This window comes from Adelges cooleyi, unplaced genomic scaffold (genome assembly GCF_023614345.1).
Source record: "Adelges cooleyi isolate 19-005CV unplaced genomic scaffold, UGA_ACOO_1.1 ACOO_flye_CR_arks_rails_tigmint_CR_PRNA_41, whole genome shotgun sequence".
Classification (NCBI taxonomy): domain Eukaryota; kingdom Metazoa; phylum Arthropoda; class Insecta; order Hemiptera; family Adelgidae; genus Adelges; species Adelges cooleyi.
The window spans coordinates 2041396-2057550 of NW_026096090.1; the positions used below are offsets into that span (position 1 = coordinate 2041396).

At 30.8% G+C, this 16155-nt stretch overlaps 2 protein-coding genes across 2 annotated transcripts; one reads left to right on the plus strand and one right to left on the minus strand.

Annotated features, from left to right (window-relative positions):
* The first annotated feature begins 5188 nt into the window (after positions 1-5188).
* LOC126841802 (pre-mRNA-splicing factor ATP-dependent RNA helicase PRP16) lies at positions 5189-11300 on the plus strand. Its single transcript, XM_050578461.1, has 18 exons — positions 5189-5453; positions 5518-5656; positions 5740-5906; positions 5969-6122; positions 6206-6384; positions 6457-6671; positions 6729-7478; positions 7549-7695; positions 7789-7999; positions 8071-8289; positions 8381-8540; positions 8646-8796; positions 8856-9027; positions 9576-9717; positions 9803-9963; positions 10041-10195; positions 10678-10892; positions 10977-11300. Exons 1-18 carry the CDS (start codon positions 5297-5299, stop codon positions 11053-11055), a joined length of 3573 nt encoding a protein of 1190 aa, XP_050434418.1. The 5' UTR covers positions 5189-5296; the 3' UTR covers positions 11056-11300.
* Positions 11289-15852, minus strand: LOC126841803 (gastrula zinc finger protein XlCGF57.1-like). Its single transcript, XM_050578462.1, has 6 exons — positions 15543-15852; positions 14868-14970; positions 14699-14747; positions 13780-14140; positions 13593-13665; positions 11289-13527 (listed from the first exon to the last, which is right to left on the minus strand). Exons 2-6 carry the CDS (start codon positions 14966-14968, stop codon positions 12153-12155), a joined length of 1959 nt encoding a protein of 652 aa, XP_050434419.1. The 5' UTR covers positions 14969-14970; positions 15543-15852; the 3' UTR covers positions 11289-12152.
* Between the last annotated feature and the right edge of the window lie 303 nt (positions 15853-16155).

The following is a 16155-nucleotide window of genomic DNA, read 5'->3' on the forward strand; positions in this document are numbered from 1 at the left end:
TTATGCAAACATTATGGGGTTTCAAATAAAAGTAAGATTCAATTAAAAAATGTGTGTGGTTATTATATAAAACTCCTTCATATTACCTTCACTATAAAGCCCGTCATTTCCTATTATTTGTATTAAGATGACAAATAAGGCAGACGTATTTCCTTATAGAGTCAGACATATATTACATAGCTGTAATACTATTATGTTAAATATTATTTTAGAAAACTTGCACTCTATTTTATTTTTTTTACCTGTACGATCTATATTTTGATTGCGTCACATTATACATTTTTTCTACCAATTATGTTTAAGCCTAAAGGTTGTAGATGTTTAAAAACCACTTAGCTTCTATAGCCGTACAATTATAAATAATTATTCGGTCGGAGCACTCAATTTCCTTAAATGCGTTTAAAACAATCAACCGGGGACTTGATCTAAACTACGATAAAAAAAAGTGTTTACAATAATCAATACTAGTTCTAAAATACAATATCCATCATTAACTTAAACAAAAAAAAAAGACTTCTTTTTCTAATCTGGATTGAATGCAATTTTAGTAAACTTAAAATTTTAATGCGGGAATGACATATAGCATATCGATAGTTAACTACAAAATTTTCTAAAGTTTCATTAAAAAATACGAGACAATATATTTATCTAAGCTTAAGCGTGGAAATTCTTGTACTTTTTAATATATTTTTGATAATAAGTGGGTTGAGCTCAAGCCCAAATAAAGTACTCCTTCATATACTGTGAAAAATGGCGATTTTATAACAATAATTCCGAGACACTGAATTAGATTCTCGCAAAATTATTTTGAAGGAAAACATTGTAATTTTTCCTATAGAAATGACTGTGACAGTCTAACCCATTAAAGAATCTTTATTACTGTATTAATACAGTAAAACATATACAAAATAGTTTAGACTCTAAATTAATATTTGCGAACAATTGCCTAAAGTTTACTTCTTAATAAATGGATTGGTAGTAGGGACCTTTTTATAATGCATTTGATACAAATTGTATTTACCTAAAAACAATGAATTAATTCGTGTATAAGTAATGGTAAGACTTATGCCTATTTATTTATCAACAAAAAATACAAATAAAAGTTAAATTAAAATATTAATTAAGTATTAAATGCATAGCCATAAAAATCAGCACTTCTTTTTGTCCTTAACGATATTTAAAACTATTTGTACATTTAATTATATACCTACAGACACAAATATCTTCTTTGAAGGTAATGTTTATATAATATTTTGAGTTTTGCTCTCGTTTCACTTCTAAAAATAAAATTGCCAAGTATATTATTATAAAATGTAAATCGTTTGGCACAGCGCTCAATTTTTTTTTAATTCTCCTTCACAGTGTTTACTGGTCATATCAGTGCGTGGCCCAGAACTTTATCACAACTTAGAATGGCCCATACACGATTATTAATATTAATTGGTATTAATGATAACATTTATCGTGTATCGCCTGTATTGAATGATAGATCAATTGAACAAGTTAGTATTTTTTTTTTACTGATGCTCTCTCAATTATTTTGAGAACTATTGTCAATATTTGTCAACATTTGATCTAAGAGCCATTTTAAACATGTCAACTAATTTGTAGATATTGAGTTTTTCTAGTTACACAACTTTTCAAGTTATTTTTCTCTGAGTTATGGCAATAGTTTGAAAAAATGAACCAAATGACATTCGTTGAAATTTGAAAGCAGTTAAATTAACCGTGTAAGTTTTATTTAGAACGTCCTTTTTTTAAAACATATATTAGCTTATTAATACTATTAGATTTAATTTACAAATCTTAGTAACAGTTTGTATTATTTTTTTATTTACAGTAATAATTATTTAAATAACAAAAACTTCATACAATTTTTCGCCAACATAATTTACACATATTATGTCATTTTCACAAAAGACTGCGTCTAGCAGTGTTATACAATATTATTATGACTTAAATAATGGCCAATGGGTATTAAACAAATTAAAAATTGAAGGTTATCCGTGGTAAAAAGTATGAGGTACCTATCTTACATTTTAGAACCAGCGTGCTGAGAACTAAGAATAGATATAAAATATATATTATACGTGTGACACTTTATAGAATATAATATAAGTGTTCTGTGTTTCATTTAATTACGATCATAAGACATTTAATCCATAAGCCTACTTTGCGAGTCGTTATAAGTTTAAGACGCATAAAAGATAAAACCTATCATCCGTGTATGTATTTATTTAGTAAATAATTTTTAATTTTACCAAAACACATTTGAAAATAATTTAATACAAAATTAACAGATTACACAGCAACATCTAGTTTAAATTATTCAATAAATTACGCTTAAAATATTATGTAATATCGATTTTGAGAAAACGTTTTTATAAATTAGGTATAATAATAATAATAAATAAAAAATGTTTAACTGAAAGTAATTAGTATTTAAATTATACACACTTACTTGATGTTTCGGCGATAATTAATGTGTTTCGAAGAGACGGTCGTTGGATTCCATGCGATATTGCTATGTAGTAATATTCTAGATGAATCAGTCCCTTTCACTTTGCTGTCAAATTCCATGAACACTTCGGCAGCAAAGCGGAAAAAGACAAACCCACAAGAACGTTATGCGTGTGACTATTCTAACAAATCCATATTAGCATTTACCACCGGTCGAATAAACGTTGTTTTTAATTATAATTTTGACACGCTACTCGACATTTACCAATTACAACTGCACATTAATAATGATAATAATAATTTGAAAAAAGCTACTGAAAAAATTAAACGAAAGCTTCTTCGACTATAGTCTACTGCGGCGACAAGTATTATGACGGTGTAAAGTCGGCGGGGCTTATCGAAATATTTGTTCTAAACTTAATGCCTTCCTATCATGGTCGTCGCCGTCCTATGCGTTATGTAAACATACGTCGCATGCATCATAACGTCGAGATAATGTTTTTAACAAAAAAAAAAACCAACAAGAGTACAGTTTTATATAATTTTTTTTTTTTTACGACAGACAATATTGTGTGCAGACGTTACCGTGTCTCGATCGGTATTCCCGATTAAAGTTGACGGCGAAGAGAGCGGATTGAAAATCGGATAATACTTGTCGGGTCCAACGGTAGAACGGGAGATGAAAATCGGATGGTTTTAATTGATTGCTAAGTAAAATAACGGTCAACGGCAAATTCGTGTTTCGTATTTGCCGGCAAATGATGGTACTGGCCGTCGGGCGGTGAACGATTTGCAAAAACGCGGTCAGCAGATACTAAAATTAATACAAACGTGTAAAAAAAAAAGAGAAGAAATCGTATATGTAAACCCGTGTATGTAAACGATGACGCACGGGTGATGCTATTTTTTTGCCGAACGTTTTCGAGCAATTTATTTTGGTCGACCGACGAGGGGGCGGCGATTCTGGATCATCGTCAAGGTCAAAGGATAAATATTTCATCGTGTGTGCCCGCTAATGTCGTACAAGCACACACACACAGCACTAAATGAAGCCGTCGCAGCTGATGGTCAGCCTATAAGGCATTAGGCAACTGTGTTGTATTCACACGGATATAATTTCCACGACTTTTGCCGTTTTGTGTGATTTGAGTAGGTATATTGTATCATCATTATTTACATTACTACTGAACGCATTGATACGGTCGTACGGATGAATCATGGAGAAAATATGTATCACATATTTTTACTGGGAGCCAAAGTTCGTGCCAATTCAATTCGCTTAATTACATTACACCCGCACGTTTAAAGTTACAATCTAAACAATAATAATACAGTGAAATATCTATTTACGGATAACCATTGGCGGAATCAGGGGGTGGGGGGGGGCTTAAGATACTAAAAACCTTAAAACTTAAAATTAGTGTTTTTCAAAATACCTACATTTATTTATAGCGAGAGATTTGTTGAAATCAAAATAAATGTAGCACTAATTTTAAGTTTTAAGGTTTTTAGAATCGCGAGCCCTCCTCCCCTGATCATCGCCAATGCGTATAACCCATATTGGTGGACAACTTTTAATTTATTATAGAAATTAGTAGATTATTCATGCAAGTCGTATTACATCACATTTTGATCTGCGCACATTACTCAACCGTCCTTCCCCTCCCGTCATAAATTTTAAAATCCAATAACTTGAAAACTAATTATCCAAAACTGGTTATCGACCAGTCAAAATGTTCAGAAATTTTTTCTTAATTTAAAAATGTAATAAAATATATACGTTAACATTTAAATTCCTTAAGTTCATACGGGTTTAACATATAAGGGATGGGGTTTTATTTTTTAAAAATATATTAAATTTGTCCCAAACTCATAACTATAAAATTATAAAATAAAATAACTTTAAAAAGTCTAATATCTTATAAGTTATTGATTGATCCATAGTTAACCAATCACCCAGTACAATAATCAGTCATAAATTACAATTAACTATTTTAAACAGTCACAACTAGGCAAAAGTTGTTCCGTGCGCAATAGCTCAACTGGGTCATTCCACAGGTGCTTGGTATTATACTCCACAACATGAATCATGATCAACAGAAAACCTAGTTCAACACTGATATTATATCTTCAATTCAAATATGCTTTATATTAACCATCATAATCAATAACTTTTTAATAGATAGAACAATAAATAAATATTACAACATGCTTGGCATAAGATTTTGCTGCCGATTTTTTGTTTTTTTAAGTGTAATCTTTATAATAATGTTATAGTTTAGTCCCTTAGTGATTCAGGCATTACGTCAAAAACGATACATATTAACAACATTATCGCAATTCATATTAACGCACAGATATATATAATAAACTAGATTGCTAACTGTATATACCACCAATAGAGAAGATTGAAGCAGCCACTTTCCGCCATCCTGGTGGGAATTAGAACCTTATCACGCGAGAATAATATATGTTTATAACAATCACATATATATATATATTATTGATATAATAATATATACAGATATATATTATATGCATTGATAACACACATAAATCCCACCAGAATGGCGGACCGTCGGCTTCAATTCTTATCGCTAGTTAGCAATCTAGTTGATTATACATATCTGTGTATTAACGTCTTTGAGTTTGAAATAAAGCATGACGAACACGGTTAGGTTATGTTTTCATAGTGATAAGTGATAAGTGATAAGAATGTTGATAATGATATCGCATTTGAAAGTGTTTAAAACTATTGTTTAATAGTCCTTTTATAAAAATTGAAATTTAATCGAATTTTCAAATTTAAATTGCGTGTTTAAGTATTGACATAATTATGTCTGATGACGAAGATGGCGTTCATCGGCTATCCGGTTGTAATCAGGCGGAAGGCGGCTTAGTTATAAAGAAGAAACCAGCACCTGCTGGCCAGTTTCAATTTAAAGTACCCGACATACCCAAGGGTTCGTTACTTGGACTTGATAAATTAGCAGGTAAATGTTATTAGTATTTAAGTTATGTTGAATTAAATTAGTTATGGGAAAATCTTAAATTCAGCACAAAAGCGTTTGGAGCGGGAAGATATTGAAAGGTCGAAAAAATCCATGTTGTCGTCCTATGGAGATAATGACGATGAAGGAGATGATGTTGAAGAGATACACTTGAAAGAAGGACAAAAAAATAAGAATAAAGACAGGTCAGTTAAGTAGTAAAAAATATAAAATTAAATTAAAATTTTTTTCTATTAAATTATCTGCTATGTTATATTATTATGTTTAGACATTATCGCTCTGTTCAAGAAGAAACCCCAACACACACAGGAGGTTTGTCTAAAGAGGCTATAGAAAAGTTAGAAAAACTAAAAAAGACCCACCATCGAGGTGTGCATTACTCTACTTCTAATGCAAAAGACCGAAGAGCTCATCGTTCCAAAGACAGAACACATTGTAAGTTCTGACCCATCCATTAATTAATTTAAAATTAACTTAGGTTAATTATTTTATTTTAGCTGATAGAAATGATAGGCGACATCATCGAAATGAGCCATATAGAAAACAGGATAGATATAGTCATCGTGATTACCGATCAAGTAGGACACCGTCAATAAGGCGAAGAGATGAACCATTAACACCTAACGTTAGAATGAGAGATACGCCATCAAGGTACGTGTATTATAATTTTATAAATGTGTTACCTACTTGTTTGTATAATAAATCAAACGAGTTATTTTTTTTATTGTTTGTAGAACGACTTGGGATGAAGACGACCGAATGTCGTTGTATAAAACATCTACGTGGGATATGCCTACTCCTAAAAGATATGTTGACGACGATCCTTCTAGAACTCCTAGGTTTACACCAGCATATAAATATAATAAATGGGATAGTCACCGTGCATCTGGTGCCACTCCTAGACCAGGAAAAGGTAAAATTGAATTATCACCATTTATTATTGTAAGACTATTGGCTAAAATTTGTATTTCTTTAATATTGGCAGAAAATGATTTGTTGTGGGCTAGCGAAACTGATCGCGATGAATGGGAAGAAGCCCAAAACAGATTGGATAGACAGTGGTATAATTTGGACGAAGGAGTTGATGAAACAAATAATCCGTTCAGTGATGTCAGCGAATCGTACGCTAAAAAAAAAGAACTACAATTAGCTCAAAGCAAGAAAAAACGAATGTCGGCACAACAAAGACAAATCAACAAGGTACTACTTTGAATTTTTCAATATTTACTATTATTTAATATGACACTTTTATTGTAGGATAATGAATTATGGGAACGTAATCGTATGTTAACTAGCGGTGTTGTAGTGTCTGTTGATCTGGATGAAGATTTCGACGAGGATAACGAGGCTAGAGTGCATCTGTTGGTGCATAATATTGTGCCACCATTTTTGGACGGTCGTATTGTATTTACTAAACAACCTGAGCCAGTTATACCGGTCAAAGATCCAACATCCGATATGGCCATGGTGGCTCGGAAAGGTTCAATGTTAGTCCGTACATTCCGCGAACAAAAGGAACGTAAACGAGCTCAAAAGAAACACTGGGAGGTAGCTGGCACTGCGATAGGAAATATAATGGGCGTAAAGAAAAAAGAAGATGATAAAGATGAACGGATTGATGAAGAGGGAGAGACAGACTACAAGACTGATCACCAATTTGCCGAACATATTAAAGATACACCAGAAGCCAGCAGTGAATTTTCTCGGAAAAAAACATACTCTGAACAACGGCAATATTTGCCAGTGTTTGCAGCCAGACAAGAGTTGTTAAACATAATTAGAGAAAATAATATTGTGATTGTTATTGGAGAAACTGGTAGTGGTAAAACTACTCAACTCACTCAATATCTTCACGAAGAAGGATATAGCAAGCGTGGTATGATTGGATGTACTCAACCGAGAAGAGTTGCAGCCATGTCAGTGGCTAAACGTGTTTCTGACGAAATGAACACTAAATTGGGCGATGAAATAGGTTATGCCATCCGTTTTGAAGATTGTACGTCCGAAGTTAGTACAATTAATTTCATTCAGTTTTTTTTTTTTTTTTAATTTTCCTTTAATTTCTTAACTGTTTTAGAAAACTGTAATAAAGTATATGACTGATGGTATTTTACTTCGAGAGTCATTGAGAGATCCAGATTTAGATAATTATAGTGCCGTCATAATGGATGAAGCGCACGAAAGATCGTTGAACACTGATGTACTTTTTGGACTTTTACGAGAGGTACTATACTAATAAATAAATTGTTTTGGTGTTATGTCAAACGAATTCTACAAATTTATTTGAAAAGCTATAATTTACAATTACGATTTTCAGGTGGTTACCAGACGTACAGATCTAAAATTAATTGTGACTTCAGCTACTATGGATGCTACTAAATTTTCACTGTTTTTTGGTAACGTACCAACTTTTAATATTTCAGGCCGCACTTTCCCCGTTGACGTAATGTATAGTAAAAATCCTTGTGAAGATTATGTTGAAGCTGCTGTAAAACAAGCATTACAAGTACATTTGCAACCTCATCAAGGTAAATTTTAGTGTTGGTGTTCAATCTTTGTGAAATGTCGTTTGAGTAATTCATAATATATTCGTCTTTAGGTGATATTTTAATATTTATGCCCGGACAAGAAGATATTGAAGTTACTTGTGAAACATTAGCAGAAAGGTTAAACGAAATAGCTGATGCTCCACAGCTGTTAGTGCTTCCCATATATTCTCAGTTGCCATCAGATTTACAGGCTAAAATTTTTCAAAAGTCATCGGATGGCCTAAGAAAATGTGTTGTAGCTACTAATATAGCCGAAACATCTTTAACGGGTATTTCATCTCGGCTTTAATTGGGATTTATTAACTATATTAGTGCTGTATAATATAATACTATTAAAATATATGTATTTCGATAATATAGTTGATGGTATACGGTTTGTCGTTGACACTGGCTATTGTAAGATGAAAGTATATAATCCTCGAATCGGTATGGACGCTTTACAAATATATCCCATAAGTCAAGCTAATGCCAACCAGCGAAGTGGTAGAGCCGGTCGTACAGGCCCTGGACAATGTTACAGGTACACAAATAGTAGAGATTGCATTTGATATTATTGTCAAAATTTAGGATTTATAAATGTTTACTTTATTTCCATACATTTCAAATATTCACATTATTATTATAGATTATACACTGAGAGACAATACAAAGATGAACTTTTAATGGGCACTGTTCCTGAAATTCAAAGAACCAACTTAGCAAATACTGTGTTGTTATTAAAATCGTTAGGAGTTCAAGATTTGCTCCAGTTTCACTTTATGGATCCACCTCCACAAGTATAATATTTCCGAATCGTCAATGTTAATTTGTGTACATTATGGTTTTTTATTTTTAGGACAATATTTTAAATTCTTTGTATCAATTATGGGTACTTGGTGCATTAGATAATACCGGAGAATTAACTTCACTTGGTCGTCAAATGGCTGAATTTCCACTTGATCCACCGCAGTGTAAAATGTTAATAGTGTCTTCCGCCATGAAATGTACAGCCGATGTGCTTATAATAGGTAATCAAGTCGCTAGCCATTTATTAACTCAAGTAGTGTTGAGGATGGGAGATCACAGGTCTTCAAGTATTAATATAATTGAACAAAATCAGATTCAAATAAATGCTTCAATGCAAAACTGTAAATGTACTTTATTAGCTTTTAAATTCAGAATAAACTACTGAAAATTTTGACTGGTCAATTGAAAAATTTACAATATTGTAGTAAAACCAAAAAAAAAAAAAAAAATTACTATATTTCCCAGAAATAATGTGAATTATGTCAAATTCATCACTGTATGTATATCTGATAAAAAGTTTAATATTACCAGGTATCAATATAAAATTTGATTAGAATAATTATTGTGTTTCTAATCTTGTTTTTAAGTTTTTCTTAATTAAAAAAGTTTCTTGATAAATTTGTTTATGTTATAACGCTATCTACTTTTAATTTTAATAGAAACACATCGTTGTAAAAACAGTTACTTCACAGATTCACATTAAAGCTAAAAATCAATTGTGGTTGAAATCCTATCTGAATAAATAAAAACAACTTTTATTTTGTTTTAGTATCTATGTTATCAGTCCCATCAATTTTTTATCGTCCAAAGGGACGTGAAGAGGACTCTGACAATGTCCGAGAGAAGTTTCAAGTGCCCGAATCCGATCATTTAACAATGTTGAATGTATACAACCAATGGAAACAGAACAAGTACGGTTTCCTATTACATTATGTTAAATTTAATTTTAATTTGGTTTGCATTCTATATAAATAATAATTCACAATGTATTTTTAGTTATTCTGCATCATGGTGTAATGAACATTTTATTCATATTAAAGCTATGCGTAAAGTCCGTGAAGTCCGACAACAACTTAAAGATATCATGGTACAACAAAAAATTGAAATTATATCTTGCGGTACAGATTGGGACATTATACGCAAATGTATATGCTCAGGTATAGTTTTGTCACTGTTTTTGCTTGTTTTAATTAATGTATTTTTATTGAATTTTTGAAATTAATTTTTTGTTTAGCCTATTTCCATCAAGCAGCTAGACTAAAAGGTATTGGTGAATATGTCAATTGCCGTACTGGTATGCCTTGTCATTTGCATCCAACATCGGCCCTGTTTGGCATGGGTTTTACTCCAGACTACGTTGTCTATCATGAACTCATTATGACATCAAAGGTAAACTATCAACAATATTTCATCTAGGATTACCGGTTGTGTCTATTTAATAAAGGTCAAAATATAGGCAATATTTTAGGAAAAGGTGTGTTTTAATAAATTTTGATCATATTAATTTATTTCCAGGTTAAATTAGTATAAGTTTCAGGATATTATTTGTAATGTATACTATTTATCTATGACTGATATCCATTTTGGTAGTGAAAAATGGCTTAACAAGAAATAAGATGATACATACAGTGATCTGCGTCGATCTTTGTTTTAATTACTAAAAATGTTTAAAAAACCTAATATTCAAACGCAAATACAACAACAAAATTACAGTTTTGAAAACCAGAGATCAATGTAGACTGTAGTCTTCCTCTTTTAAGCTAAATTGGAATTAACAAAAACATTTTCCCATAATGTCATCTTTTTAAGATAAAAGTGGGGGCGACAGGGCCCCATAACACTACTTTTTTAACGTAATATTTTCCATATAGGAATATATGCAAACTGTAACCGCTGTGGACGGACATTGGTTGGCTGAGCTGGGTCCTATGTTCTTTACTGTTAAAGAAACTGGCAAGTCAGGATCAGCAAAGAAACAGACTTTAGAAACGTTGCAGGAAATGGAAGGTTCAATGAGAATGGCTCAAGAAGAAATGAGAGCGCGAAAACTCGAAGAAGAGCGTAAACAACTTGCCAGCATTAGAAAGTAAGCTTAGTATACATTTTTTAAAAGTTTAAAATTATGTGTTGGCTATTGATCATAATCACACTTTGTGTAATCTTGTTGTAGGGTTGAAATTATTACACCAGGCAAACGAGAACCTGGAACTCCGTCATTACGCCGTAAACAAGGACAGTTAGGATTATAAATATGTACGTTTTGTGATTAAGTTTTTAATTCCATCTGACTTTTAATTGCAATTTTTAATCGAGATTAAGAATGAACGTTACATTCGGTTAACATTGCTACAAATATAAAATTTGAATACGTAGATATCATTGATTATAAATAATACTATTTATAATTTATATAATCAATGGTAAATATAAATTTATACTTAACAATTAAAATTAAATTCTAAATACTTCATTCAATGTAAGTTCCAAAAATTTGAATCAAGTTCAAGATGTATTTTTTTTAAAATTTAATTTATATTATGTTTATGTACAATTTGTTTATCAATATTTAAAAATAAATAATTATTTTAAAAAGTTTTACAACAATATGCTTAGCTTATATTCTTACCATACTATTTTATTGAGCCTCGAGAGCTATTTACTGTGGTTTGTTATCAAGGATAATTAACCGATTTAATTTTTTACACATTTAATAGTACTCAAATAGATAATTGCAAGTGATTGTTTTAAAATATAAATAAAATTAATACATTTTGGTTAAAACTTAAAGCCTAAAACTAAATATAGAACAATTTTAAAGAAACATTATTTATAAAAATGTATATTAATATACGGTATATATTATAATAAAATATCCCAGACAACATTAAGCTTATAGTTCCTAAAAGTGTGTTGCATCACCATAATACAATAATTATTATTTACATTTCGTACAAGTCTATTAAAGTTTTGCAATAGAAACAAATTTGAAGTTCAATTTTTCAATTCCCTAACTATAAGTATACAATGTTTGAATTTACAACAATCATATTGTACTTTTTTTAAATCACAGTACAGAACAATTTACTTCGTACACAACGGTCATAATATTTAATAAACATTCCTTTCATACAAAAATAAAAAGTAAATAATCTTTTTTTTAAACTAAAATGATTTATAAATAAAAAATAAATAATAGTTTTTAATAATTAATTGATATTAATAAGTAATATTAATCATGCAAGTCTAAAACTATTCAAATTATTGGTGTCAATTTTTGCAGTCCACATGTAACACAACAGTTCCAAAATATACTTAAGTACTTCTACTTTAAAATACAGTTTAATAATTACGTATCTGCATGAACGACACTGTGCTTTTTTAAATATTCTTGATTGAGAAATGATTTGCCACATTGATGACAAACGGCTGATGAAAAATTCAGACGGTCGTGTGTGGCATAATGTCGCCTTAGTGATGCCAACTTTAAAAATGACTTATTGCAGACAGTACACTCAAATGGCTTTACGCCTGAATGTATCATAACATGGTTTTTAAGATGAGATGTGCTTTTAAATCTCTTCAGGCAAATATCACAACGATGGGGTCTTGACTCTGTATGGGATGCTAAGTGTGCAATTAGGAAAGACTCTTGTATGAAAGTTTTATTGCATATGTCACATTGGTGTACTGAACGATGACTAGAATGCATTATGGCATGTTCTTGTAAATGCAATGCATGATTAAAGGTGGCACCGCACTCTTTGCACGAATACTTGGATTCGATTACGCTACCGCCGGTGTTGGTGCAGTTTCCGGAGGTCATGTGCTCGTTCAGTTGCTCAAATGAGTAAAAAGGTAAACCACACGACGGACATTGATTTTGCAACGCAATTTTCTGATCCTCTTTAGAATGCGTCAATGAGTGTTTTTTTAAGTTAGAAGAATCTGCAAATGCCAAACCGCACACATCGCAAGCAAATGGCCGACAACCGGTATGAGTGAGCATGTGTCTTTTGACGTCTGACGGCCGTGTAAATCCTTTGTTACAAATACGACAAGGGAAAGGTTTTCTTCCCGTGTGCGTAATCATGTGAGCTTTGAGATTACTCTGGTTGGTAAAAGTTGCTTCACATTTGGCACACGAAAAGGGCTTTTCTCTTGAATGAACTAGTTTATGTCTTTGTAGTTCGGATGGTTTGCTGAATGCTTTATCACACGACGGACAGGGGTACGGTAATCCTCCGTTGTGTATCATCGAATGGACTTTTAAATTGTAATTAGTGATGAACGACATTGAGCATACTTGACAAACAAAAGGTCGTTCTCCAGTATGCGTCATCATGTGGCGCTCCAAATCTGACGGGCGTCGAAAAGACTTGTCACATAACGTACACTGATGAGGTTTTGCTTTAGGATGAGACGTAAGATGGGTGCACAAATTACTTGAGTAATTGAAAGTCAAGTTGCAGATCTTGCATTGAAGAGGTCGTTCACTAGAGTGAACACTCGAATGCCGTTGTAAGCATGATGGCTTTAGAAAACTCTTATCACACTCTGTACAAGTGTAAACAGCACCGCCAGTATGTTTCATAATGTGGAGTTTTAGATCACTTTTGTTTGCTACAGATACACCGCATTGATCACAGACGAATGGTGGGTTTTCGGTGTGAACGTTCATATGGCGAAATAATCTATAGCTCGAAGGAAATTTCTTGTCGCACCTACAAACAAAGACAGTTTTAATACATAAATGATATTTTGAAAATAATAATAATCTGACTCGTACTTCTGACATGTATACAATTTCTGATTTCCATGCACCAACGAATGTTCTTTTAACGATTGATCATCTGAAAACACTAATCCACAAACTTCACAATGATGTAATTTTAAATTACGATGTACAACCAAATGTGCACTTAATACTGTAGGTTTATCAAATTTTTCTCCACAGACAGTACACAAAAACTTACAATTTTCAATAGAACTTTCTTCATGGGATAGCTCGTGAGATTTTAAATTATTAATATCTGCAAAACGTTTGCCACATTTTTGACATTGTAATTCGTCCATAGGATCAGGGCGCATAAGACTCTGACAGTTTTCGACTGCTTCATTGGCCATATTAAGTGCAATGGCATTCTTCTCTTCGGCAATATAAATTGCTGTTGCTTGATCGGTGTGTTCCGATAAATCCACATTTTCAATTTTTAAATTATTTATTTGGATTTGTCCAGACACATTTATTGTTTCTTGACCATTTATTATTTTTGCTAAGCTTTCAACAGTCAGAGTACTAACTTCTTCCTGGTCCAACAACAAATGTGCCAAATCCTATAACCAAATTTAAAAAAATGTATAATTATAATGATCGTTAATGAATTTTTTATAAAAAAATATTTTTTTGAAAGTTGTAAAAATATCATGTAGAATTATTTTCAAATAACAGATAATAAAATGAAGTATTAAACTAAAATTAAGATTGTATGTAATATTCAGTTGATGTTCTTTACAGGTGAAATTAGTTCTTTTTATTTAACCTTGATGATATGAACAATTTAACACATATCATTTTTTATTTATACAAACAATATTATCTAATCTAATTATATGATCATTCTTGTCAGGATTCCATACTTATCTCGGACTTATTAGGTAAAACTGAAGTCAGATTTAAGAAATTTAAGAAATCTTAAACCTTACTAAATTACAATAATTTGATGGTCTTTAATATGAAGCAGATAAATAACAGTTAGCTAATTGATATATTTTCATTTCTTTATGAGCAAATACTGTACAATATATCTCTCAATGAGTAAGAGGAATTACCTATTTTAATGAAATTAAATTCTAATTTCAATTTTTTTGTAATATAAATTTTAGAGTTCTTACCCCATTAAGTCCTTGAACAAAAATTCCATATCCAATATTTTCATGTACTCTATAGAAAATAATATTTAAATACACACAATTCATCAATCAAATCAAATCAATACTTATTGAGTAAAATAATATTAAATATTATTTCAATATAGTTTTTAATAACAAAACTATAAATTACCTTCGATCTTCTGTATTGTCAATAATATTGGCTCCTTGTACAGTCACTAAACGTTTTTCACCAGATTTTTCAGTCACCACTATTTCGACACTGCCGTTCATGTCTGAAGTAAAAATATAACAATAACACTACATAAGTATAACAAATTGTGATAGACAATATAATAACACATTTGGTTAACTACACAGTTAATTTTTTAAAAATGTTTAAATTGATATAGCCAGTTTTAAAATTTGATTGTTTTATGAAAGCATTAACACATGAATTAAAGATAGCAATTTGAACTTGTAACAATAATGGAGTATTGCCAATCATCCATAAAAAAATGCTCAAGGAAACTGATATATTTATTTTTATATTTTACGATAAAATTAATTTATTGACTTTATTGACTATTTATTTATAAGTAGTAGAATTAAATATGATTTTAAAATAGCATTAGATTTACAAAATAGTTAAGTAATACCTATATTACAATTAACATCTCTTTTGTCTAAATTTTGAGAACTTTAACATAATTACCTAGGCATCATAATACAATTAAAAAATCAAATCGGAATTAATAAAAAAAAAATATCAAATGAATTTGTTATATTTTGTGTGCAACTACAATACTTAGCGAACTAATAAATACAAAACATTTCACAAAACTGTTTAAAATGTATAGTAACTTACTTATATATAGTTGGATTCTCAATATAGTATCACTTGAATTTGTCGCTTTATTTCTAAAATTAAGAAAAAACCGATTGATACCTTTTGCGAAAGTACCATACAAAAAATCATTGAACAATCATGAATTTTTGATAATTGAGTTTAAGAAGAAATTCAAATATTTGTGAGTGGAGAAAATTGCACTGTGCAAATTAAACCAAATTTTAGTAAAATAATAATTGTTATACTTAGTTATTACTAAAATAGTTACTACTTGGATGGAAATGAATTACAATATTACATAAAATTCATAATAGCTAATGCAAATGCAGTAAAATAAAATATGATAATGTTTTTCGACATTTGTGAGCAAAATTGAGATAATATTAAACAAAACATTACTATTTTTTGTTACCAAATTGCCGAAAACGTAAAGTGTTTACACTACAGATCTATGGACACATACAGTGAAACACCAGTAAATCATGAAGTTTTCGGTTGGCGGTACTGACCTCTCAACTTCTTATCAAATTTTCAAGTATACAATTTAATGAAAATATACCAGTTACTAATTACTATGTGTTTAGAATTATGACATCTATACTACAGTACGTATGATCACGATTTAGGGGGG